This window comes from Maniola hyperantus, chromosome 1, assembly GCF_902806685.2.
Source record: "Maniola hyperantus chromosome 1, iAphHyp1.2, whole genome shotgun sequence".
Lineage (NCBI taxonomy): Eukaryota > Metazoa > Arthropoda > Insecta > Lepidoptera > Nymphalidae > Maniola > Maniola hyperantus.
In genome coordinates, this window is record NC_048536.1 from 12,189,168 (window position 1) to 12,215,498 (window position 26,331).

The following is a 26,331-nucleotide window of genomic DNA, read 5'->3' on the forward strand; positions in this document are numbered from 1 at the left end:
CAATATATATACCTACCTTTTTTCACAACTCATAACTTTATCTAAGCAATTTTCAACAACATTTATACTACTCCAAATACATTTTATAAGTTGGTCTACTATTACTAGTTAACTTGTAAAAGCCTACTTAGCTGTGATAGTTTTCCTTTTAACTTAGTTATATTATGATATACTACTATGCACAAAACCAACCATTATAATTAATATGTATCCCCAATCCCCATGCCAAATTACAGCTTGGACAGACAGACGTCATGGCGAAACTGTAAGGATTCCTTGTTTACAACGAAACCGTAAAAAGAGTAGTAAATACTTTTTTCTCTTAGATTTTTGGTGGTGGTGCGTATTGCTTTTCCTGCATATTTAGTAACGAAGAGCTCGGTTAAGCTTGTTGTTCCTTGTATAAACTGCTTCGAGACGGTCAAGCGGCTTGACGTAGATTTTTGCTTGTGTCAAGCATTTTGACCGTTTACAAAGTTTGCTTGATGCTTGAGTCAAGCATTTACGTGATTGACACGGCGTTCGGACAGTGTTCGAGATATGAGAAAGGTGCCGTTTGCTTGATCAAGCCGCTTGACCGTCTCGGAGGCTCTTAAGATAGATAATTATATCAATCAGAATTGTTTTTAATCTGTAATATCGATTTATTTATTTATTTATTTATTTTATTTATTTTATATCTAATTAGAACGGCAGTGCCACTTACACTAACTAGATGATTAATAATAAATTTAAATACAAATAAAGGTACAAGAAAAAAGACATAAAATACAAAACGATAAAAGATCAAAGAATTTTGAATATGTACGCTGAGAACATTGAATGACATATTCATGCAATGCTCTCAGCGTACTTCAGTAACTCCCGAACCAGTATTATAGACCCATCATTAAATGGGTCCCATTGAGCATTATTGTCCAAAAGCGCGTTGAATGATGCTAATGAACGGGGTATAGGTGACATAGATCTAGCAATAGTGCGATGATGTGGGACCACGAAAAGTTTATTTTTTCGTGGACGAAGATTACTGTTGGATTCAGGGACACGTATGCGACACAGTTGGTTATGAAGTTCTGGAGCATATAATTACTATTAACATACAATGTTGCTTATTCGATTGTGCACAATCTCTAAATTTAATTAACAAGTATAACAGCAACGCTATTCTTTTATTTCTGCGGGAAACATTGTAAGGGCAATAGGACCACTTTTGTACCTATCAATTTGATGTTTGGAGATTGTGTACGTCCGAATCAGAACCAGTATGCCTTTTGTAAATTATCTCTTGGCCATTGTATAGTTTTTTTTAAAGTAGTGTTTAGTGTTCATATTATAATAATTGATCTCTATTTCTTGCGGATTGAATAGGCTTTGTAATATTGCAGTGACTTCTTATCGTTTCCCAAGACGATGCAAAAATGCTCTCTTTTTCTACTCGACTATCACGAAGGAAGCGAGGGTTTTCTGTAAAAATATTGATGCTCTATTGTAGTGCTATCCCAGTTGGGCTGATTTTGATAAATAAGGTGTAAAGAGATTGGTTTAAATAACAATCTCGTAGCTTTTATTTTCGGAAAACCTTAATCAGACATTAGTGTAGGACAGTCGAGTTTTATCTCTTGTTTCGTACAATGTTTATAATATGTACTATAGCGAGATAGTTAACATTTTATTTAAAGGGACAGCTGCTGTAGTCCTGGGAAGAGGTATAAGCTGAAGCTTCCTGCAAACATTAGAACATTTTAATACCTTTATCAAAATGCCCAATTGTTGTAAAATCCACTCATTTACATTGATCTCAAATAAAAACTAGATTCATGTTCTTTTTTTTTAAATTTAAAAATGAATTTTATACTTACATTTTGATAAAAACTTTTAACTAGAAGAGACACAAAATTGTGCAGTGCATTTTGAGAAGATACCTAGTTAACACATAGGTACATGCTTTTTGTAATTTTGATTATGCATCTAGTTTTTAGTAATTGTCAATATATTATATGCTCACATTATATTGACTGTTTTTAGGGTTCCGTACCTCTAAAGCAAAAAATAAAAACCGACCAAGTGCGAGTCAGACTCGCGCACTGAGGGTTCCGTACTACAATCGTATTTTATTGACATTTTGCACGATAAATCAAAAACTATTATGCCTAAAAATAAATAAAAATCTGTTTTCGAATATACAAGTAAAGCCCTTTCATATGATATCCCTCTTGGTATATGTAGTAGTAATCTTACTTTGAAAGTTGAAAATAGCTACATTTATTCATGAACACATTAAATTTTTTTTTGATTCGCAGTTTTCAGATTTTTCTCCTTACGTGTGCTATAAGATTCTAGGTCATCGAGAAGTATCCTCTAGGTTTCTTGACAGACAAACAACGAAGTGATCCTATAAGGGTTCCGTTTTCCTTTTGAGGTACGGAACCCTAAAAACTATTGTAGCCACGTTCGGAGTATTAAAATTGCAACTTTAATAAGTATTACAATTAAAGTTATAATAACATTTATCTTGACCAACTTTCTACCTTTTTAATAAAAAATTAGATATGAATGATCTTCTAGGCAAGCCCTCTCCATCTTACGTTGCATCATCACTTGCCAGCAGGTCTGACTACAGCCAAGCGTTAGTCTATAAATAAATAAAGACTTTGCAGTATGAATTCCGCCAATTCACATATTTTTTAGGGTTCCGTACCTCAAAAGGAAAAACGGAACCCTTATAGGATCACTTTGTTGTCTGTCTGTGTGTCTGTACAGGGTACTTCCCGTTGACCTAGAATGATGAAATTTGGCAGGTAGGTAGATCTTATAGCTGACATTTGGGGAAACATCTGAAAAACGTGAATTTAGGGTTAGATCACACAAAAAAAAAAATTGTGGTCATGAACTAATAATTAGTTTTTTCAATATTTGAAGTAAGGTAACTATATCAAGTGGGGTATCATATTATGAAAGGGCTTTATCTGTGGATTCTAAAAAAGATTCTATTTATTTTTAAGCATCATAGTTTTTGAATTATCGTGCAAAATGTCGAAAAAATAGGACTTTTATACGGAACCCTCATTGCGCGAGCCTGACTCGCACTTGGCCGGTTTTTTTATTCATTATAGGCGCACGCTTTGACCACGATCACACCTGATGGGAAGTGATGATGTGGCCTAAGATGGGGCGCGTTTGCCTAGAAGGTGCCTATTCACTCTTGTTTTAAAGATACCCGGATTATAAATCTATATATATTTTATTTTATGTGAATTAAATTTTGCGTTTTCTAAAAAAATATTAAAGATTGTCGTAAATAAATTATGTAACACTTAATAAATTAGACTTAGTAGGTAATATAAGTATTCGAGCAAATCCTAAATTGCACATTGTTTACAACTTTACATGAATTTATTGTGAACAATAAAATAAGTGCTCGAGTGTGTTCTAAGAATAACTGACGCTAAGACGAGGTTATTAAAAAAGCCTAAGTATTGGTATAGACGTTCTATTTTACTCAGCCTTGGGTGTAGTTGTGAGTGTACCGATAAGCATTAAGCGTTGACGCATTTGTGTGCGTAACGTAACGTCACGGACGCCGCGCCGGTCGACAGTCGAAACCGAGCACCACTATAACAATCTGTACATGTACCTACACTCACACAACCATAGCCAAATGATCTTCGTGAAATCTGTACCTTTATCGATTTTCAATAAAATACATATTATACTTAACTAGCTTATGCTCGCGACTGCGTCCGCGTGGACTACACAAATTTCAAACCCCTATTTTACCCCCTTAGGGGTTGAATTTTCAAAAATCCGTTCTTAGCGGATGTCTACGTTATAATAGCTATCTGCATGCCAAATTTCAAATTTCAGCCCGATCCGTCCAGTAGTTTGAGCTGTGCGTTGATAGATCAGTCAGTCAGTCAGTCAGTCACCTTTTCCATTTATATATTTAGAAGATAACTGTTGTATTTTAGAAATGTGTGTGATGTTATACAAGTTATTTGTTTACTAAGCAGTTGGTTTATTGTTTAAATTAAATTCGTAAGGAACTTGAATGTCTTGTAAGATTAATCAAAATCATAAATATTAAAAAAAACATTTTAAATGTTGTATTTTGCGCTGGCCTTCCTGCCAGCATCTGGTTTAATCATAAAACAAAGAATGTTATCTTTATAAAACGAAACACGCGTTATCTTTACGGAATCACAGCTTTGCCATATTATTATTGCAAATCTATTTATTTGAAAATTAGTTCTTAAAAGTAGGTACATAAGTACCTACTATTTATGTTAAGAATTTGTTCTTCCATTATATTATTATGATGTTAGGTATATATTTCTAGTTTGGTTGGTAATATTTTTGTGAAATCTGGCTTCTGCTTAGGTAAGTACATACCTACATCTTGGATGTTCTTGAGAAATAGAAAATTAATTCAAAGTCTCATGAACCTTCGGGATGTCGTGCAGAATAAAACCTGTAATAAGTACCTATACCTTACCATAAGTCATTAGTCTAAACTCATAATACTTGAAGAGTTAACCTATAACGGTGATCGCAAAAGAAGAGACGACCCACAGTAGGCGCCCGTGCAAGCCTCAGATGCGGAAAACCGCATTTTTCAGTCAGAAAGTATTTTCGGATGTAGCGAGTGTTTTATTCTTGTGCGATCAGCTTAATAAAGGCACTTCTAGACGCTTAAAATTGTCGCAAGTCTTAGGTTCAGGAGAGTCACGTGACAAACCTGCACAGACTGCCAAATTGAAAAAAAGCCAATTGTTCCATGACTCGAAAGAGCCCAACAGGGTTTGCGATGATTGTACCTATCTGTAAAAAGAAGACTTATAAGCACTGCCACTTTTCTTGACCAATTGAGCACTGCTGCTATATTATGTAATATCGGCTGTCAACGGAAAAATATTACTATAGGATGTCGATAGCACTGTATCTACTAATCAATTTGTTTTAATTTAGAGATTTCGTTAAGCAAGTTTTTATAGCTTGAGATAAAGATTGGCAGGTATTTGCTTTGTGGAATGATTGCTATAGTTTGCATTTAATTCTGAAATGCAATAAGTACTTAGAGAACTGGCTTACCCAAATGTTTCGTTTTCATTCATAATTTTAATAGGTATAAAAACTATAGGTACTCGTTCCATCCCGAAGAACGTTATAAACTTGAATGAGAATAAGAGCTCGATTATTAGACCACAACTTTGGTTCTAATTTCTATACCCTTATAAAATTGGAATGTATTTAGACACCTAAGGCAAAAACGGTGGCTACAAAGTGTGCATAGTTTATTTAAGTAATTTATTGAGTTCTATAATATTTATACAAACTTTTTCTTCAGGCAATATTACAAACCATGTTATGTTTTTGCTTATAAATATTCTTAAAGTATATTATATATTTTTTGTGATATGAAAAATTTACTTTTAAAATATAAGTACCTAGGTATTATAGGAATTAACAGTAAGTCGAGGTGTACAGTGGATTACTTATCTAATAAAATTATAATAGTAGAAATGGCTGTTTTAATCGACTATCCGAAACTCATCTTAAATCTAATTCCCAGGTGAAATAAAATGAGTAAATAGTGATACAAATATTTTATTCTGTTTCAAAAATGTAATTAATAGCATTTATGACGCTGACAAAATAAAATAAACTAAAATATAGGACAAAAACAATTTTGATCATACATACATGGGTGAAAAATTTGCAATAAGTAACAATTACAATGTTTTAAGCAGTTTTGCAAACATAATCAAAATAATGATATATAACTGTACAGAAAATATGGAAAAATATTAGGTACCTACCTACTATCGCATAATAAATAAATAACCAATATTGACCATATATAAAATATATTTCCTTCATAACAATAATCTATGCTTCTGATACCTAATGTGAGTACAAAATAAAATAAAAATAAGATGTCATATTTACAAGTCTTTAGATCTCGACTTTCCGATTTTCGATTCTGTTGTTATATTCAACAGTAGTTCATAGGCTAATGTAATGTTATAAAATATCATTAGAATATACTATTTCCATTGTGACTTAGGAACTGTCACTAAACTGGTCATAAAAACTAAAAATGATTTTAACAACTTACAAAAGATATAAGTGAAATCATTAAAATAACACTAAATCCTACAAATCTTTTTTTTATTAAAAAAAATGTTAATTTGCTCGTAGCACAAATACACTTTCATTCCCTGATTCATCACAGACCGAATGTAAAAATCCACTAGAATTTCGCCTCTCGCCACACAGGTACGAAACTTGGCCTGCGCACACTGGTGCATTCACTGCTGGGCGCCGGCGCTCCAGAGAAAACTGCGCTGCGATGCTCCGAGGTTAATCACCGAGCATTGAAATATATACCTTACTAGCGACCCGCCCCGGCTTCGCATGGGTGCAACGTAGATACTAATGTGGGGTCATTGAGGTGTCATAGCCTCGGAAACTCTCAAATGAGAGGATTTTTTTTCGACCTAATTCACATTATTTCAATTTCTCTAGGGATCTCTAATTTTTTGAGAATTAAACTATAGCTATAAACCTTTCTCTTGAATCACTCTTATCTATTGGTGAAAACCGCATTAAAATCCGTTGCGTAGTTTAAAAGATCTGCGCGTTCATACATACATACAGACGCGGGAAGCGACTTTATTTTATACTATGTAGAGATTACGGTTGTATAAATATTAAATTCAATTGATAAATTTGAAATGAGGATTTGACGGCAGAGGTGCCGTTCGATGCTCTAGTGTGCGCAGGCCAATTCTGCCCGGAATCATCTCAAATATTTTTTCAATACTGCATGCGATCATACACAGCTGTATAATGGTCGACTATCGAACCGGTCTGCATTCGCACCTGTTTGGTAGAGGCGTTACGTTTTGTTTATCCTTTATGGTACGATTACACCTACCGAGTAGTGAAGCGAGACAGTAAAATGTCACTCGGCCGAGACAGTGCTGTGGCTGAGAAATTGTGGCGAAATTGCACTCGTTAAAGTGTTTATACCAACCGAGTACTCGGCCGAGGACACTGACTCGCCACTGTACTCGTTAGGTGTAATCGTACCATTTGCGAGTTGCGTGCCCTATCTCAGCGCGATACAATACCCTCTGGTGACTTAGAAGCGTTTAAATATAATAGCATCTATAACTAACTTCTTTTGAGGAGGAAGTGGCGATTTTAATAAAATGCAATAAAATAAATGTGTTAGTGTTCTAATGGCTTGAGCTCTTTGATTTGCTTTATTAGATAAGCTTTTTCGTCGTTAAACTGTTCGTCTTCGGAACGGTCTGTGTGGAACTTGGTGAGGAAGTCTACCAACTTGTCCTGATTCCTTAGCAGAATGTCCAGTATTGGTTTTGGTTTATTGGGATTGGCTACGAACACCTGCAAAGACACAACATAAATAAATATGTAGGGAGTCTACAGGGTAAATTGCTAAATTGCAGAAATAAACTAGAAAGGGATGTTGCCAACTAGTCAAATCAGAAACTATTAAAAACGGCTTTTGCGCTTAGTATGGGAGCTTATGTGAAATGTAACATCATAAAATTTTTAAAGTACTTCTTACAGTGGTTATCAAACTTAATATCAGATAGCATCATAATTTACCATCAGCTGAGATTGCAAACCAGTTGTCACGAATGAAAATTTCAATTCTATCTATTACGGTTTATGAGATATAGCCCGCTGACAGACAGGCGGACGGACAGTGGAGGCTTAGTAATAGGGTCCTGTTGGTGCCTTTAAAAAGGGTACGGAACCCAAAAAATTATGTTAGTTGTGACCATTTATCATCTATTTTTTTAAAGAATATTAGCCATGCTAATTATTACTAATATTCCTTTTTCCCCTCCAACTAAGCCTAAAGCTTGTGCTAGGAGTAGGCACGACAATAGTGCATCTGCTGGGGTTTGAACCGCCGACCTTTTGGAATTTAGTCCTCTCCTCAACTGTTGAGCTATTGAGGATTCGTGCATCGTCCATTTGATCGAGTTGAAACCGTATAGTTGTTGACCAGAAAGATACAATACTCACACATATGACCCACCTATCATATATGGTGACACTGATAGTTAATAAGTCCAACAGTGTTCCCACTAGAATTCAACATGGGGTTATTTCAGAGGTGGATCAGCGCAACGAGAGTTCCGTAATACAGTCGTACTTTTCGACATTTTGCACGATAATTCAAAAACTATGATGCATAAAAATAAATAAAAATCTGTTTCAGAATGTGCAGGTAAAGACCTTTCATATGATACCCCACTTAATATAGTTATCTTACTTCGAAAATTGAAAATACTAATTATTAGTTCATGACCAAAATTTAATTTTTTTTTGTGTGATGTCACCACAAATTCTTGGTTTCCAGATTTTTCCCTGAATGCCAGCTATAAGACCTACTTACCTGCCATATTTCATGATTCTAGGTCAACAGTTGTACCCTGTAGGTTTCTTTACAGACAGACAGACAACAAAGTGATCCTATAAGGGTTCCGTTTTTCCTTTTGAGGTACAGAACCCTAAAAACGCATTTATAATAAAAAATTACCTTAAAAACATGAAAGGCCTCAAACTGTATATTACGTGATTTCTCTTTTAACATGTTCATCATCAGTTTAAGGTTATCAGGGTTTGTGATGTAGCGTGTCATTATAGAAAAGTTGTGTCGATCAAGTAACAATTCTCCTAGCAGCTTGAGGCTCTGCCGTCGGGTAACATAGTTTTCAGAGTTCAATAGTCGTTGATAATGACTAAACACCTTATCATAGTTTGCTTCTAAAAACTCTGCACATAATATTTTGTGGCGAGTTAATAATTCCTGGAAAATAAAGAGGAGACTATGAGATATCTGACCCCTCGGCAACCTGGGCGGTCTATTTGGCTTCTGGAGCGAGCTTAGATGGCTGGAGTGAAGACTTCGGCGGGGAGGGGCAATGCACGCACAACAGACGGAAACGTTTAAGTGCGGAAACCAGCCCAGAGCGAAGAAAGAAAGAAAGAAGAGATATCTGACAGTATATTTTTCTACAGATATTATGGTAAGTACTATTTTACTTAACTCGTGGGGAAAAGATAATATAAGGAAAATATCAAAAATACAGAACTGACCTTATCAGATGCTACTCTTAATAAATTAACATATAATAAATAATTAGTTCAGCCAAGTAAATCTAAATATATAAAAGGAAAAAGTGACTGACTGGCTGACTGACTGATCTATCAACACAGCTCAAACTACTGGATGGATCGGGCTGAAATTTGGCATGCAGATAGCTATTATGACGTAGGCATCCGCTAAGAAAGGATTTTTAAAAATTCAACCCTTAAGGGGGTGAAATAGGGGGTTGAAATCTGTGCAGTCCACGCGGACAAAGTCGCGAGCATAAGCTAGTTATCAATAAAGTACCAACCTTAAAAGTAGAAAAGGCATCAGAGGCAATATCAAAAGTTGATACTTCAACATAACGGAAGAAATTGTAAAAGTCATCTGAATACAACATTATCTTAGCTAGGGCTTCATATCTAGCACACTCCCGCAACATAGTGCCACAATTCGACGCTATTTCCTGATGTTCATATCTGCAAGGAAATGTTGATTAAATTCAATACTATTGACCAATATAGTATAGCACAGGAATATAAAAAAAATTATAGCAAATAACAATAACTAGATCTTAAAGGATGTAGGATTTAGGTTTCTAAAAATCCTGTGGGGAACTCTTTAATCAAAAGTAGCCTATGTCCTTTCCCGGGATGCAAGCTATCTCTGTACCAAATTTCATCAAAATCGGTTAAAAGGGCAGACAGACAGACACACTTTCGCATTTATAATACTAGTATGGATAATAAAATTAAAGCCTGAGATCACAAAACTTATGTATTTATGGGTGCAATCTGAGATGGTGCCAACACTTATAACTGCGTTTTGAACTTACCCTGACATCAAGGTGAATAAAATCTCCGGCTTGGTACATATGTACTCAACTGTTGGGGACCGGGTGCCGATTTGACGCCTCAAAACATTATTGAACACTTGGGCCACATCCTTTTTCCCTTCAAAGTCGATGCGGTTTAAATTCTGTACAAAAATATATTACAATATTAGACAAAACTTTATGATTTGCATTCTTACATATAACAATTACATATAACATCTTACTTGGATCAGTAGAAGAAGAAGATTTGTGTTGTAGAGCTCCTGTGCCAGCTGAGCTACAATGATATCAGTTTGTGGTTCTGCATCAGATGTACCATAGAGCATGTTCTTGATCAAAACCTGTGTTGAAGAATGTTACATTAATGTAACAGATAACATTTTACAAATATAATGACAAAAACTATTACATACCAAATTCTTGCTCACATCCTCCTGAGCTTTCTCGGCTTTCTTATCACCTCTCTCTAGCGCAGTAACCGCATCTTTTAAAGATCTCACTAACTCCGCAGGGCTCTTCTGAGACTTACCAAAAAGAGGCATAGTATTTGAGTTACTTTCGCGTATGATCTTCGTAAGAATCGTCTACATAAGATTGCACCTGCAATAAACGGCTACATACAAAAACAAAAACAGACTATTACAAGATCACAGCTCCAAGTACATGCACTCGATGTTCACGACAATGCAAGAGAAATAAAAGTGAGATTTGATTAAGTTTATAGAACGTTAGCCAACCTGGCACACAATCACTTAAAGAAAATATAATCTAGTGGTAGCTCTATTATCCCTGTACAAAAAATTGTGTTAGGAAAATGGAATTTCACTCACTGCCTAATTATTAAATTCAAGCGACACAGAACACAGCCATACGAAACGAACAGCTGTGATGTCAATACAAATATTGCCATCATCTTAAAATCGATTGCCCAATGTCATGGTAGGTTAGTATATTATTATTAACTAGCGACCCGCCCCGGCTTCGCATGGGTGCAATGTAGATACTAATGTGGTGTAAATGATGAGAGATTCTTCCGAAATTTTATTCAAATATCGTCATATGTCAACAAATTAACACAAACTAATATTAAACTAGTTATACCTATAAACCGTTCTCTTGATTCACTCTATCTATTGGTGAAAACCGCATTAAAATCCGTTGCGTAGTTTAAAAGATCTACGCGTTCATACATACATACCAACAGACGTGGGAAGCGACTTTTTTATTTTATTTATTTATTTATTGACACTTTATTGCACACAACACAAAGTAAACATTGAAAAAACACAATACAGGATTTTTTTTATACTATGTAGAGATGCTACAGCGCCTACAGCTTTTAGATAAGAATTTATTAGTTAACTGGTGTCCATTTTTCATAACTAGTTATTTGTTTCTTTTAAAAAAACTACATTAGCAATTTAGAAAATTGAAACGTTTTAAAACCGCAAAACAATTTGTTTTTTCCTTTACTTGTATTTTTTTTCTTTAAATAAGACCTACCGGACCTACCTATTTGCCAAATTTCATGATTCTAGATCAACGGGAAGTGCCCTATAGGTTTTCTTCACAGACACGACAAACAGACAGACAGACGAACAGATAGACAAATAGACAACAAACTGATCCTATAAGGGTTCGTTTTTCCTTTTGAGGTAGGTACGGAACCCTAGAAACATAGATTCGTTTCATCAAAATCTATGAAAAATAATTGGTGGATACAACTAACTAACTAGTTAACTAGTTATCACATCCATAGCAACGTAGCATAACTCATCTGATAGAAAAGCAGCCTTAGGTCTATAGTCCCTTGAAAGCTGTAAAAAACGCAGCCACCTACGTCTCTGCCTCCTTTCCTTGCATGTAGCCCATGCCACACGGGCAGTGTGTGCTGTGTGGCCCCCCCGGCCAAGCAAAAATAATAATTAAAATCTAGGTACCTCTAGGTATCTGGGACCTACCTACGTCCCACGTAGTTACGTATGAAAAATCAATGTTGGCTGAAAGTCCGGAATACTTTGCCTGCCATTAAAATTGAACTTTTGGTTGAAATGTTAATTTAAAAAAAAAAATTACATAGCGAATTTGCTTTTAAATTGCTTTTTGGGCAAAGTATCATTGAGTGGCAAAGTTGAGTAGTTTGACGGTAACTATACCATTTAGGACGTTTTATTTAGGAAGGTGGAATAAGCCCTTTACAGTAGTCAGTGCACAGAATACAATATTTACTCCAAGGAGTCAGTGGTGGTTACTTCTTGGTGGTTGGATTGAAGGCTCCTGGTTTGGAGTCGGGGTAAATGGGTAAAACCAAAACCGTAAGTGTAAACACTTAAAGTCGTGTGTCATGGTGATGGTGATGATGCTGCTGTCAATACTCAATATGTCAATTGCAAAGATGTCAAATAGATGAATAGAATTTGGAATTACCCGTAGTGATTATATACTCTTTGGAATTACCTCCTAAGCTAACCTAAAAGGGGATATTTTTCATTGGTTTTCATCATACTTGATAATTAACCGTGCCGTGTGATTAGATTTCCTATAGCCACGTATTTTATAATTTATTAATTAAAACAAATATTTCAGAAAAATGACTGAAGCGGCTAGCGAGAAGTTATCCAAGAAGTGAGTATTTGTGTGACCAAATCCAACAATATGTTATGTTCAAGAAGTATTATGGCTTTGCCTGTACTGGCGCAAAGGAATTTAAAACAATTAATGAAATATTCTTCAGTCCTAAATTCACGGTTGGTTTAGTTCCATATAGATACAATGTTGCAGTAGGTATTTGATATTATCAAGTATTACTTTTACAGTGAATTAAAACGACGACTGAAAGCTGAACAAAAATTGAAGGAGAAAGCAGAAAAGGTTGCACAACAGCCACTTACAACGACTGAGAAAAAATCTGCTAAAGCTGAAGAGGAAATCAGCCCAAATGAATACTACAAACTTCGTACAGCTGCAGTTGCTGCTCTTAAAAATGGATCAAAAGATGACCATCCATACCCTCATAAGTTTACTGTCACAATATCTCTTGAAGAGTTTATTGAAAAGTATAACAACCTCAATAGTGGAGATGTGTTAGAAAATGTTACAGTATCTGTGGCTGGACGAGTCCATTCGATTAGAGAGTCTGGTGCCAAACTAATATTCTATGATCTAAGAGGCGAAGGTGTGAAAATTCAGGTAAATATTTAACTCCTTTTTTAATGTAAACTTTTTAATAAACAGACCTTTAACTTTTTTATGAAATAAATGTTGTAGGTTATGGCCAATGCTAAGATGTACGAATCTGAAGAAAAATTTGTAATGGATACTGATAAACTAAGGCGGGGTGACATTATCGGCTGTGTCGGACATCCAGGCAAGACCAAGAAGGGAGAACTCTCAATCATACCCACGACTGTTAAACTACTGTCTCCATGTCTCCATATGTTGCCACATCTTCATTTTGGTCTTAAGGACAAAGAAACAAGGTTTAGAAAGAGATATTTAGATCTTATTCTAAATGACAAGGTATACTACAATTTACTTTTCAATATAATAAACCTCATAATATAAAAAGAAACTGTCAACACATTAATATAATCTAACTGCTGATGGATATAGAAACTTGACATTTCGCTTATAGGTTATCTCTTATCTATATAGATCCCCATTAAGGATTTTAAGAAATTCCACAGGCAATTTAGCTTGTTGCATTAAATACATAATCCATATTAATATTTTAAATGCAATCTGTCTTTTAGTTTTTCATGGTCCTTCTGTTTAACCGATTTTGACGAAATTTGAGATAGCTTGAATCCTGGGGACAGAAATAGGCTACTTTTATCCTGAAAAATCGAAGAGGTCCCACAGGGTTTTTAAAAACATAAATCCATGCAGATCTCGCTGGCATCATGAAGTTATCGTTTTCTTATTGCACATTTAAATGGAATACCAATTTTATATTTGGCATTATGTTTCACTTCTTTGTTTGTAAAGCTGTTAAAATATTATATTGAAAAAAGTAAATATTAAAATTTAAAATTGAGTCCTTGTAGTAACTTTAGTTAGTATGTAATGAAAGTCAGAAAATAGGCTTGTTTTAAGCTGTGGTACATCTAGATCTGTACCTACTGTCATTTACTAATACAAGTACACTGTAATACAAGTACATAATTGCATTTGAAATTGGTTTTGAAGCAAATTGATTTTCGCCATTTTGTCGCTGATAGGTGCAGTGAGTGTCATGTGAGCGTACTTGGCACTAAATATTAGTAATGAGACGTCTATCAACTTAGTGTCAAGGCAAAGCCCATCATTACAGAATTGCGCCGCGCCGCCTGCATCTAGAGGCTCCCTGCGACTCGTCTGATGTCGTCCATCAAAGTCCATTTGACACAAAGTTTTAATTTTGTTTGTGCTCCACCAAGCAGCCAGTATGTTTAAAATTGGCTCAAAAAATCTGTCAAAATTTTGTATCGCCATTTCCAACATAAATGTATATATTTTCATAACATTCAGTAACAAGTACCATCTTCTTCTTCTTTCTTCTTTGGGGCTATACAGGTCCTTACTATCCCTGAATCACTGCGACCGTCTCCGATCTATTGTGTTTGCCTCCACTTCACACTTCCTTATCAAATCCTGTGGCCGCCAGATACAGCAGCACCTTCTTGACTGGAATTGAAGTAACATCCTCCGGATAAATGATGTGTCTCCCTAGGTGGACGCTACGTTTGTGCATCAGAGCGGGGCAGAAGCAGATAATGTGCATCGGAGTCTCGGGAGACTCGTGGCACTCTCTGCAGATGTCCGAGCCCTGGAGCTTAAGGTTATACATGTGCCTTTTCAGGCCACAGTGACCCGTTAAAGCTCGCACCAGGATGCACATGTTACTTCTGTTAAGCGACAGCACCTCAGATGCTACCTTCTTGCTGAAGGATTTAACCAGCGCTTTCGAGTGATTTAGCCCTGGCAGGTTTCTCCAGCGGTTGAGTGTGTCGTAGTAGCAATAGGTTAGAAGGGTAAGTTGAACCAGGCTTTTAGGTATACCGCAGACCGGCTCTGGGCCTATCTGACGTGCCTTTGCGCCTGATTTTGCCAGAATGTCCGCATTTTCGTTGCCTACTATTCCAGCGTGCCCTGGCACCCATCTTAGAACCACCCTGTTGTGTTGGGCCAGGATGTTTAAGTTTACTCTGCAGTTTTCAACCAGTCTCGAGTTAACAACCTCTGAAGACAAAGCTGAAAGAGCTGCTTGGCTATCCGAATGAATATAAATCGTTTTATTGACGTGGTTGTGTTGCAGGATGGTTTCCACACATATTATTATGGCGTATACCTCCGCCTGGAAAATAGATGTATAGGCCCCCAGGTTACGGTACAGTTTGATCCTGGGTTTCTCTCCATAGATTCCACATCCTACGTCCTTGCCTGACTTTGAGCCATCGGTGAACCATTTCAAACAGCCCGATGGCCATGTGATTTTGTTGCTTGTCCAATCCTCCCTATCTGGGATTTCCACAGAGAAGGATCTCTGGAAGTTGTATTTTGGGATCATCGTGTCTGACGGCATTCCCAAAACTGGAATCTCGAGTACTGAGTTCTGCAAGTCCCTCAGTGTTCTAGATAGCCAATTCACCTTTCCTTGGCTAATCAGCCTATACATGCCCATTCTCGCCTCCTTCATCAAATACAGGTAGAGAGGAGGTAAGTTGAGAAGAGCTTCTAGGGCTGCCCCCGGAGAGGTGCTCATAGCTCCAGTGATAAGTAGGCAAGCAGTTCTTTGGATACTGCCAAGTTTATACTGGGCTGTAACCTGCGTCAATTTGCTACACCAAACCACGGAGGCGTACGATATCATCGGCCTCACAATGGCTGTATAGAGCCAGAAGGTCACTTTTGGTTTAAGTCCCCATCTCGCTCCCGCAAATCGACTACATATACCTAAAGCCGATTTAGCCTTTTTGAGCACTCCATCGACATGCGGATTCCAGGTCAATTTCTGGTCTAAAGTGATGCCCAGATATTTGACCTCGCATGAGAATGGTATGCTCCTGTTGTTCAGCTTCGGCGACTCGAGTTTATCAAGGTTACGCCTTCTAGTGAATGGTACTATCACTGTCTTCTCCGCGTTGACAGCTAGTTGGTTTTCTCTGCACCATTTTTCAATGGTGTTAAGTGCTCCCTGCATGAGATACGAGATCGTGCTGTGGCAGCTCCCACGTACCGTTACCACCAGGTCATCAGCATATCCCTGAGTGTCGATACGGAGTTCAGCCATCTCATACAGTAGTTTGTCTACAGCAAGAGTCCACAGCAGGGGCGATAAGACGCCTCCTTGCGGGCATCCTCTTGTTGTGAGCACTTCAATCGAGATGTTATTAAGCTCAAATTTGGCTATGCGATTCGAGAGCATTGCCTCCACCCATCTGGTGGTGGTCGTATCGGCCAGTTTATCGGCCAGTCCATCCACCAGTGTGCGGGTTGGAGTGTTGTCAAATGCCCCCTCGATGTCTAGAAACGCCGCGAGGGCGATTTCTTTGTCCTCCAGAGCCTTTTCAACCTTGTCGACAAGGTTCAGCAGGGCCGTTTCCGTAGATCGTCCCCTGCAGTAGGCATGCTGGGTGTAGTGTATAGGCTTCTCAATGAGAAGCGTATCCCTTATGTACCTGTCAAGCACCTTCTCCATCGTTTTCAGTAGGAACGAGGAGAGGCTAATGGGTCTGAAGGACTTTGGTAACGCATAGTCCTTCTTCCCTGCTTTAGGTATAAAAATGACCTTCACTGTGGTCCAAGCCTCTGGTATGTAGCCCCAGGCATAACTCGCCCTAATAATCTTTACCAGGATTGGGATCAGTAGTTCTACGCCTCTGTAATAGCAGGGGCGTCACGCCATCGATCCCGCTCGATTTGTACCATAACAAGTACCATAAGAACAAGTACCATAAAAAAAAACTGTTTCAGGTTAGACAAATATTCTACACAAGAGCGAAAATAATTTCCTACATTAGACGTTTCTTTGACAACATGGGCTTCTTGGAAATCGAAACTCCAATGATGAACATGATAGCCGGTGGAGCTACGGCAAAACCATTTATCACACACCACAATGATTTGGACATGGACCTTTACATGAGAATAGCTCCAGAGCTGTATCACAAGATGTTAGTAGTTGGTGGTTTGGATCGTGTTTATGAAATTGGGAGACAGTTTAGGAACGAAGGCATTGACTTAACTCACAACCCAGAGTTTACAACTTGTGAGTTCTATATGGCATATGCTGATTACAATGATGTGATAGCTATCACTGAATCATTACTTTCTGGAATGGTTAAAAGTATTCATGGCACTTACAAGGTGAGCAGAAGTATCTTTTTAAGTACATAAATCTAAGCTGTACTTCAAGCAACCTCTGCCCCTGGAGGCAAAAATGCACTGCTTGTATTCTATTCCTTTATATAAAACTAGCTTATGCTCGCGAGTTCGTCCGCGTGGACTACACGAATTTCAAACCCTTATTTCAACCCCTCAGAGGTTGAATTTTCAAAAACCCTTTCTTAGCGGATGCCTACATCATAATAATATCTCCATGCCAAATTTCAGCCCGATCCGTCCAGTAGTTTGAGCTGTGCGTTGATAGATCAGTCAGTCATTCACCTTTTCCTTTTATGTATTAAGATTATTTGTCTGGGTATTTCTCAAAGACATTGCACTAATTTTTTTAATTTAAATTGTAGTATAACTTTTAATATACATAAAATAATCTCTCATCTTAGAATATTATATCAGTTTATGATCCATATAAAACTAAACTAAAACAAAATAAAAAATCTTTCATATTCCATATTAATATTATATAATAAATGTGAAAATTATCTTAAACTGAAACTTATCTGTTAGTTACCTTTTTATTCTAAACTGCTGAACCGATTTCGATAAAAATTGGCTACGAGATAGCTGGCATCCTGGCAATGGACATCGAACACTTATCCTATACAATCAAAACGTTTTCACAGTATTTCCAAAAAATGTAAACCTGCGCGGACCAAGTCGTGGACATAACTAGTAATTCATATAAACTAGTAACATACAGTGATTAAATTAAAAAAAATTACAGATTAAATACCATCCAGATGGGCCTGATGGAGAGGAATTAGAAATTGACTTTACACCACCATTTGCAAGGGTGCCCATGATTGCTACGTTAGAAAAGGCACTGAATGTAAAGTTGCCACCCGCTGATCAATTAGATACACCTGAGGCCAATGCTATACTTAGTAAACTATGTGAGAAACATGAGGTAAGTTTATTAGTAAGGAAATAAATACCACTGATATTGTACCTGCGCAGATAGCGATTTATGGTATGCTCTTACTATAAATAAATTAAATAAATAAAAATCTTTTTTATTCGAATAAACTTTTACAAGTACTTACGAATAGTCGGATGCATCTACCACTGGTTTGGAATGCCTTTCCTACCGAGAAGAACCAGCAAGAAACTCGGCGCGGTTGCTCTTTTCAAATATTTGATATAGGTACAAGATTATGCCATGTATAAAATAGTATTTGCAGTCATGTGCGTTGCCGGATCGAGCTGCAGGTCAAATTACGCTCTTTTATCATTTAGATAATCTTCAATTGTGTAATATGCTTTTTTCAGGAGCATATACTATAAAGTAAGAGCTGTACAATCATATTATTCATCATCATCCGATAGACGTCCACTGATGGACATAGTTCTCTTGTAGGGACTTCCACACGCCACGGCCTTGCGCCTGCTGAATCCAGCGTCTCCCTGCGACTCGTCTGATGTCGTCCGTCCACCTAGTGGGGGGTCTTCCAACACAGCGTCTTCCAGTGCGAGGTCGCGCTTCCTTGCACCTTGGGACCCCAACGTCTATCGGTTTTACGAAATACGTGCCCTGCCCATTGCCACATCAGCTTCGCAATCCGTTGAGCTATGTCGGTACATCCATACTATTATATCCATAATTTTATTATTTTTCCCAATTTTTTTCTGTTTGATTTTAGGTTGAATGCCCTCCCCCAAGAACTACAGCAAGACTCTTGGATAAACTAGTCGGGGAGTTTTTAGAAGAAAAATGTATTAACCCTACTTTCATTTTAGACCACCCACAGATTATGAGCCCATTGTCTAAATACCACAGGGATGTTCCTGGTCTTACGGAAAGGTAAATGAAGTAATTGTTTTAGGAAAATATTTGTAAATGACAAAGAACATGTCTTTTTTGTTGATCTTCATTATTTCACTTTAATTATTATGATAACTCTTGACTCTAGGTTTTACAATAATAATCACTATCAACATGAATGAAAACAATAAATTGAACTAAGATTTTTTTTTATTTTTTTATAGGTATTATTAAGATAACAAATTACCTCAATTCAAGTTTATCGAGATATAATTTAAGTGTTGTCATATTGTCATTAATACTGAATGTACCATTTACCATTAATTTTTCGTAATTTCGACACGTAAATTGCCATGTAAATAGGACTGACTTGACCAGTCTTTCTCTCGTGTTTTTAGAGTTCAATAAAACGGAGCCCTATTAATATTACTCTGCTGTCTGTCCGTCTGTCCGCGTGTCACAGGTCTATAGTTCGTTCCAAACCTGGAATTGTGTTATTTGACCCAAACTGAATATTGAATTAAAAATTGGCTCGTGCTTGGCCGTTTTTTTTTTAAATTTCAATATGAGATTTATTCACGGTATTTACCCTATTTATCCCAAGAAATCTACTTAGCTTATGAAAAAGTTTTCATTTAATATTTTTATCTCTAAACACGTCTAAGACAAAGTGCCATATTGCATTTGTCTGTGACTCGCTTATGTTTGTTAGTTGTCCCCCAAGCACTTCGCAACAGAGCAACGGATAGGCGAGATTTCTTGCATGATTATAGCTTAAGACTTGGAGAGTGACAGGCTACTGTTTATCCCGGAAAATAAAGTTTCCACGGCGTTTTTAAAAACCTAAATCCACGCGGACGAAGTCACGGGCATCAGCTAGTAACTTTGAAGTTCAAATCTGTTTTTACCATAATTTAGAACATTTGATGACCAAGCTTTATATTATGTACAACACATGTCAACATAATATAGTCAAATTAATAATTCAAAGTTTTAGAGCAATTTTCTTTCCGATTGGATGTTTTTATTTGGTCTTATATTGTATATTGCATTTAATTGTACTTACAGGTTTGAATTGTTTGTTATGAAGAAGGAAATTTGTAATGCATACACAGAGTTGAATGATCCTGCCATCCAGAGGGAACGTTTTGAGCAACAAGCCAAGGACCGCGCGGCTGGGGACGATGAAACACCGCCGACAGATGAAGCGTTTTGCACTGCCCTAGAATATGGGCTACCACCTACTGGTGGCTGGGGCTTGGGTGTCGATCGTCTAACAATGTTTTTGACTGACTCCAATAATATAAAAGTAAGTGAGTCATTACTCATGGAACATGAAATCTAACCTAAATTTATAAAAGGCGACGTGACTGATCTATCAATGCACAGTTAAAACTACTGGGTGGATAGGGCTGAAATTTGGCATGCAGATTGCTATTATGACATAAACTTTGCACAGTGCAGTCGGAAGTTGCAGGCATAAGCTAGTTATTTCATATTTTTATTTTATTTTTCTACAATCATTTAGGTAGGTACTTCAAATAAATGCTCAGAGGTCAGAAGAACAAATTTTAAAATGGCACTGAGAGTATGCAGTGATAGTTTAGTGATGAAAAACTTCAAGCTCATATTCAGGGGGTCCAAGGTTCGATCCTGGAGTGCACCTTTTTGTGCTTTAATGAATTTAATACCACTTATTCTAATGGTTAAAGGAAACCTGCATGCCGGTCGCCTGAGAATTGTCCATAATATTCTCAAAGGTGTGTGAAGTTTGTCAATATACATTAGACATGGTAGACTATGGCCTAAACCATTTGAAAAGCAACCTGAGCTCAGTAGTCAGCTGTGATGATGACTGAAAGTAAAATGTAGTATTTCATTGAATATTTTTACTGATGAGAATTTTATTTTACCTAGGAGGTACTCTTGTTCCCTGCAATGAAGCCTGATGACCCAAATAAACATAAGGATGAATCAGCAACAAGTGAAACACCAACCCAAAATGGAGCATAATAATTTATTTATATTTAATTGTGATACAAACTCTTGTTTGTTTTTTCTGTACTACAAATAAAAGTATTTAAAAATTGAAAACCTTTTTTTTTTTGGTATGTATCAAACCTTTATAATTAACGTTATGCTATAGTACTTATACATTGTATTATATTTTCGAACACAGTTTTATTAGAATAAAGTTTAGATGTAATTATTATACATAATATTGCAGTGTCCCTGTATATTAGTTTTCCCTTTAACAAAGTTATTTGTTAAACTAAATGCAACACCATTCTCTCAAACTACAAACCAGAAGTAAACATCTAATTGTCTTCATTTAAGACTTCAGTAGAGTTATAATGTTCACCTAAACTGAATATATGTCTGTGGTACGTAATAATCAAGGGAGGGCCTGAAAACTCAGTCCCCTGTTCTATTGCCCCTGGTCCAGCGGCCTGTATTACTGTGATTGGGCACTTAAGGCAATTTGATATTGCTCTTATCTCAATGTCACCACCCCATTCTTTAGTACTGGTTATTTTATGACAATATTCCTCAAATTCCACATCTGTGAGATTAATACCAGTGTCTGGATGACACATGAATAGCATAAATTCATCTTTATTCTCCCGAATATGAGTAGCCACATCTTTCCTTAATTCATCTACAGATTTGCTCTTGTTATATTTAGTCTCTAATTGATGAGACACCGCTCTATACAAACAATCGCCATCTGATGGTATTGAATAAACCTTTAACTTCCTTTGTCGTAACCTAGCAGACATTTCTTGATTTTCGATATTTCTAGGGCCATGAAGATTTTCTTGTTCTTGCAACATGATCTCTTTTTCCCGATTCTTCTCTTGTAGCATCTTCTTGTTTCGCCGCCTTTGCGCTTTCGAGACCTTTTGTTTTGTAATTTCGTGGTCTGTTTCATCTTTATCACTAACTTCGGGCTCAATGGACTCTCGACTGTAATCATTTTGTAACTCTTCATTTTCTTTTCTATGACGCTCTTCTAAATCTGCTTCTAATTTGACAATCTCGGCAGTAAGTTCTTTCTTTTTCGTCTTATCATTTTTTGCAGCTTTTTTTAAAACCTGAATTTGGGCCTGTAGTTCCTTCTTTTCTTTCTTATGTCTTTGTTCTAAAAGATTTATTTCATCACCTGCGATAACATCTGCCATTATTTTTGTGAAAACCTATTTATTTTATTTTATTAACAGAAAATAATTGTTTTCTATGAGGTTTTTATAAATTATTTTTGGAGGTTAAGTAAGTATTTACGTTTTTAAATTTTCAAAACATATGCCATAGATAATCTATGACATATGCTAATTCGTGTTCTGTCACTATACTATCTCTATGATTGATATTATTATACTCTTTATCTGTCACTCTGTGGCCTGTGCCAAGGCGAATATTCAAACAAGAACAAAGGAGACACTCGACAGCAACGTTAGTTGCGATTTTCACCACGCGCCAAGGTAGCCTTGTCGGTTGTCGCCATAGAGATAGTGTTGTCGCACTGTAGCAAATGGCGCTTGTTCAAGAGCTGAAATTAGTAATTTTTGTCGATGTCGATAAAGTTAGCGAATTAGTACTTAGTTTTTGTTGGACGCTTAACTTTTGCTCTATGAAACGTCAATAATGCCCACAGAATGTCGATGTCAAACTTGTGAAATCCCGTCGTGGGTGGTGGTCACAGTGGTCACAGAGTACATGGTGGTGGTGGTCACTGGTCTGTGATTGGGAATGGAAAGTGGGAAAATTGTAAAAAATAAGTTTGTTAAAATTAGGAAATATAAGAAATAAATGTTACATAGTCAAGAAAAAGGAGCGCACAATTACTATCTATTTAAGTGGAATATTAAAGTGTAAATATATAAACTTCGTATCATGAATCCATGTTCTGTAGCGGCTCCACAACAAGACACTGAAGGCGATGGCAGATGGAATAGCATTGTAAGTTTAAAAACTTTTATCCTAATTCTTTACTTCGGTGTGTTTTATATCGTTCTTTTCTTTTACATATTAAATATACTTACCGAAAATTTTACAGGTTACTTTTAAAGGTTAAACTGCTCTGGTTTTTAAATGTTTGGGGTTCTAAATTTTTCTAGGTCCAGAGGTTCTAACTTTAAATAATCATATTTACAGCATAATAGATTCCTATCGGACGCCAAAGGAAAAGATGCGGACGTTATCTTCATTGGGGATTCTATATTACAAGCTCTAGAACATACTGAAGTGTGGAATCAATGGTTTGCACCACTTCATTGCCTTAATTTTAGCATTCACAAAGACCAAACTCAAAATGTATTGTGGCGTATAAAAAATGGTGAACTTGATCATGTTGATGCAAGAGTAAGTAAAGCAGACCACCTTGTTGGTTATTTTTCCTAGCTTTTGACCAAATTCAGTTCAACTGTCAATTTTGACCAAAGCTGAAGAAATAATTGAGCCTTAATCTTTTAACGTGGGTTATTGTGGAATACACACGTGAATGTCATCATCAATCCATTGCCTGGGTTCTCCACGGGTCTCCTCTCAGAATGAGAAGGTTGTAGCCATTAGTCCACCATGCTGACAAATGCAGATTGGCAGACTTCAAACACCTTTGAGAACATTATGGAGAACTCTCAGGCATATAGGTTACTTCGCTATGTTGTCCTTCACCATTGAAGCAAGTGATATTTAATGGCTTAAAACATGTAACCCTAAAAAGTTAGAGGTGCATGCCTGGGATGGGAGCCCTGACCACTCAAATAGGAGGCTGAGTAGTGATAGCCTAGTGGCTAAAAAGCCATGACCCACTAGGCTATCACTGCTCTTTTATGAATATACAGACAAACTATTCCAGCTTTGTAATAGTCTACTAATCACATCCAGTTTGTTAGCTCCTATTCCCTTTTTGTTGCATTCAGATTTGTCACATTTTGTATTGTGCTACTTGCTTATAATCTGCATATAATTTTTACAGGTAATAGTTTTGCATGTCGGAACAAATAATGTTGAGCACACACCCGAACAAGTCTGTGAAGGAATCTTAGAAATAATTCACACAATTAGGGAGAAACATCCAAGTATTTATATTGTTTTACCTGTAAGTACAAAAAAATTATATCAATGCTAGTTTACATAAAATGCTAGATCCTTTTTTAAGGACCTTTCATCACGTCTCGCGGAATCCATGGGTGACCGGAGGGCTGGCAGCTATCTCTGTCAGCATATTAGTCTGGCCGTTCAATGAGGTAACGCTGCCAGCGTTCTGGGCAGCCTGCTTCGTTGCAGTGGTTTAGATGATATTTTCGATCTGTAATTTTTATGTTCAATTGTTTAGATTCGTTTTATTACAATAAACATATTATTTAGGAAATAAATATTAAATATTTTATTAAAAGAAAGAAACAATTTATATATTAAATAGGACCATATCTTTTAATAGCACAATATTTCTCAGTTGTAAAGTGCCTTGTGTAATAAAATGTTGTAAATAATATTGGTTTCTTTTACAGAGTCTACTCCCGAGGGGACAATATCCAAATGTGTTAAGAGAAAAAAATGCCAAAATCAATCAACTTTTGCGTGAAAAAGTTGCTTGCATGAACAAGGTGGAAATGGTTACAATAGATAAAGGTTTCATACAAAATGATGGGACAATTAGTCATCATGACATGCATGATTACCTCATACCAACAAATGCAGCTTGTCGGAAGGCTTTTGAACCAGTTTATGATCTCTTACAGCAGATATTGTCTGAAGGAGAGCCAGAAAAAGACTTGACACCCTCTGAATAACAGTAGTATAGACAAAGATACTCGGTTGCTTTTTAATGCGCAGCGCAGCAAGCTTATTGTGATTAAATAGTAGTACTTAAATTTAGCTTTTTTATCTTAGACATAAGCGTCAAATATTTTATATTAATTTATTTTTTCCTGTTTTAATTTTACATTCCAAATTGATAATTTTATACATTGGCTGTGTTAATTGTTATAAGGCCTGCAAAATTATACTGCATGGATAATACTTAATAGTTCACTTACTATCAATTTGCACTTATTGGTACTGGATATACTAGTATTTATGAAATACATAATGGCAATGACTAAAATGTGATTATGAGAACTTTGTTACCATGTATGTAAATGCAAATTAACTACTTTTAAAGGAAAATGAAGTCTTACATTAATAAATTAGTTACTGCTGTGGCTTGATTGTGGTAGAATGACAGCTACAATGTCACGATCGAAATTATCTCTGATTAGTTGACTAGCACTATTGGCTGCAATGCATTGTGCATTGTTGCAACAAGAATACCATACATTCAGTCAATCACATCAATTGCGATTGTAATAATGATTGATACAAGTTTTCCGGAATAGATCTGCTGTAATGTATCTATCTTTCATTGAATAGACTATAGTCATGGGGTTGTAGCTCTATTGTACAATGGTCTATATTTTCATATAATATAAGAATGCCTAGGTAATTCTATTTTAAAATCCCTTGTTTGGATACTTTTGACGGATCTCCTACTGGCTGATGTCAACTACACTCTAGTAATAATAATTCTGCATGGGCCCTCAATGAAATATATTTCAATATTAGACCCAAAAGTAACTTTTGAATATTTTTTATAATGTTGGTATAAAAAGAAACTACCCTGATATGTTCTATTCTACATACAGTTTAATTATTGTTCACATACATTTAAATTAATCTACCTAAAAGGGAACCTTTTGTCATAAGATCATTTAAAAAAGTATTGCACTAACAGGGTCAAAGTACTTAAATTTAGGTGTTGTTATTTTTGTACATAAGTAAAATCGAAGAGTTCCAGTGAATCTATTTTTATAATTTTCAATACTAATTAAACATAATTACCTAATTAATAATGTTTGTACCAGCATTGCGGCAGTAAAACATGTTGACTGTGTTTACGTGGGTTATTCCCGTTGACTCACACTCCCGTGAGTAACAGTGTGACTCAACGGGGGAAAAAATCCTCTTGAGTCACACTGATGGGACTCAAGTTTTATTTTTAGTCTCACCTACATATTGCGTGTGTAACAAGTGTTGACTGAACTTGAAAAATATTATCCTAGACATAACGCTACTTTATTTTTAACCGACTTCCAAAAAGGAGGTGGTTCTCTATTCAGCCTCGGATTTTTTGTGGGGTGTAACTATAAAAAGATGGGTTTTTATTGTTATATGGAT

The 26,331-nt window shown here is 36.3% G+C and overlaps 4 protein-coding genes and 1 long non-coding RNA gene across 8 annotated transcripts in view; 3 read left to right on the forward strand and 2 right to left on the reverse strand.

The window, feature by feature from the left end:
- The window catches only part of LOC138402283 (uncharacterized), a 154,726-nt gene extending 145,718 nt beyond the window's left edge, over positions 1 to 9,008 (forward strand). The window contains exon 2 of the long non-coding RNA XR_011236716.1: positions 8,948 to 9,008. This is a non-coding gene — a long non-coding RNA (uncharacterized lncRNA). The remainder of the gene's footprint in view (positions 1 to 8,947) is intronic.
- On the reverse strand, positions 5,589 to 10,866 carry Mo25 (calcium binding protein Mo25). 3 transcript variants are annotated; one of them, XR_011236686.1, is made up of 8 exons: positions 10,706 to 10,855; positions 10,382 to 10,568; positions 10,193 to 10,309; positions 9,969 to 10,111; positions 9,444 to 9,612; positions 8,582 to 8,851; positions 7,093 to 7,413; positions 5,589 to 6,914 (listed from the first exon to the last, which is right to left on the reverse strand). XR_011236686.1 is itself a non-coding variant. In XM_034970764.2 (7 exons), the coding sequence occupies exons 2-7, from the start codon at positions 10,508 to 10,510 to the stop codon at positions 7,234 to 7,236; spliced, it is 1,008 nt and encodes a 335-aa protein (XP_034826655.1). In that variant the 5' UTR covers positions 10,511 to 10,568; positions 10,799 to 10,866; the 3' UTR covers positions 7,092 to 7,233. The 3 variants fall into 3 exon arrangements, 2 of the variants coding, with proteins under 2 accessions (XP_034826655.1, XP_034826646.1); XM_034970764.2 differs by lacking the exon at positions 5,589 to 6,914 and having other exon boundaries at positions 7,092 to 7,413; positions 10,799 to 10,866; XM_034970755.2 differs by lacking the exon at positions 5,589 to 6,914 and having other exon boundaries at positions 7,092 to 7,413.
- A 1,504-nt stretch (positions 10,867 to 12,370) lies between these two features.
- On the forward strand, positions 12,371 to 21,207 carry LysRS (Lysyl-tRNA synthetase). 2 transcript variants are annotated; one of them, XM_034970545.2, is made up of 8 exons: positions 12,371 to 12,593; positions 12,785 to 13,157; positions 13,236 to 13,487; positions 16,923 to 17,315; positions 18,076 to 18,258; positions 18,992 to 19,152; positions 20,182 to 20,422; positions 21,031 to 21,207. In XM_034970545.2, the coding sequence occupies exons 1-8, from the start codon at positions 12,559 to 12,561 to the stop codon at positions 21,124 to 21,126; spliced, it is 1,734 nt and encodes a 577-aa protein (XP_034826436.1). In that variant the 5' UTR covers positions 12,371 to 12,558; the 3' UTR covers positions 21,127 to 21,207. The 2 variants fall into 2 exon arrangements, with proteins under 2 accessions (XP_034826436.1, XP_034826428.1); XM_034970537.2 differs by having other exon boundaries at positions 12,580 to 12,715.
- Positions 21,114 to 22,426, reverse strand: LOC117984274 (deubiquitinase OTUD6B-like). The gene has a single exon (XM_034970899.2). It carries the CDS (start codon positions 22,293 to 22,295, stop codon positions 21,432 to 21,434), a length of 864 nt encoding a protein of 287 aa, XP_034826790.1. The 5' UTR covers positions 22,296 to 22,426; the 3' UTR covers positions 21,114 to 21,431.
- Positions 22,427 to 22,782: 356 nt separating this feature from the next.
- Positions 22,783 to 25,318, forward strand: Paf-AHalpha (Platelet-activating factor acetylhydrolase alpha). Its single transcript, XM_034970995.2, has 4 exons — positions 22,783 to 23,073; positions 23,269 to 23,475; positions 24,092 to 24,214; positions 24,627 to 25,318. The coding sequence occupies exons 1-4, from the start codon at positions 23,008 to 23,010 to the stop codon at positions 24,906 to 24,908; spliced, it is 678 nt and encodes a 225-aa protein (XP_034826886.1). The 5' UTR covers positions 22,783 to 23,007; the 3' UTR covers positions 24,909 to 25,318.
- The last annotated feature ends 1,013 nt before the right edge of the window (positions 25,319 to 26,331 follow it).

Bases quoted from the DNA above. Each gene is read 5' to 3' on its own strand.
- Mo25 (XM_034970764.2), bottom strand. From the start codon at position 10,510: ATGCCTCTTTTTGGTAAGTCTCAGAAGAGCCCTGCGGAGTTAGTGAGA. The intron at 10,112-10,192 runs GTAAGATGTTAT...ATTTTTGTACAG, and splicing joins TTCTTCTTCTACTGATCCAA to AATTTAAACCGCATCGACTT. The intron at 8,852-9,443 runs GTTGGTACTTTA...TTTATTTTCCAG, and splicing joins ATGCCTTTTCTACTTTTAAG to GAATTATTAACTCGCCACAA.
- LysRS (XM_034970537.2), top strand. From the start codon at position 12,624: ATGTTATGTTCAAGAAGTATTATGGCTTTGCCTGTACTGGCGCAAAGG. The intron at 13,158-13,235 runs GTAAATATTTAA...TAAATGTTGTAG, and splicing joins GCGAAGGTGTGAAAATTCAG to GTTATGGCCAATGCTAAGAT. The intron at 19,153-20,181 runs GTAAATGAAGTA...TTGTACTTACAG, and splicing joins GTTCCTGGTCTTACGGAAAG to GTTTGAATTGTTTGTTATGA.
- LOC117984274 (XM_034970899.2), bottom strand. From the start codon at position 22,295: ATGGCAGATGTTATCGCAGGTGATGAAATAAATCTTTTAGAACAAAGA.
- Paf-AHalpha (XM_034970995.2), top strand. From the start codon at position 23,008: ATGAATCCATGTTCTGTAGCGGCTCCACAACAAGACACTGAAGGCGAT. The intron at 23,074-23,268 runs GTAAGTTTAAAA...TCATATTTACAG, and splicing joins ATGGCAGATGGAATAGCATT to CATAATAGATTCCTATCGGA. The intron at 24,215-24,626 runs GTAAGTACAAAA...TTTCTTTTACAG, and splicing joins GTATTTATATTGTTTTACCT to AGTCTACTCCCGAGGGGACA.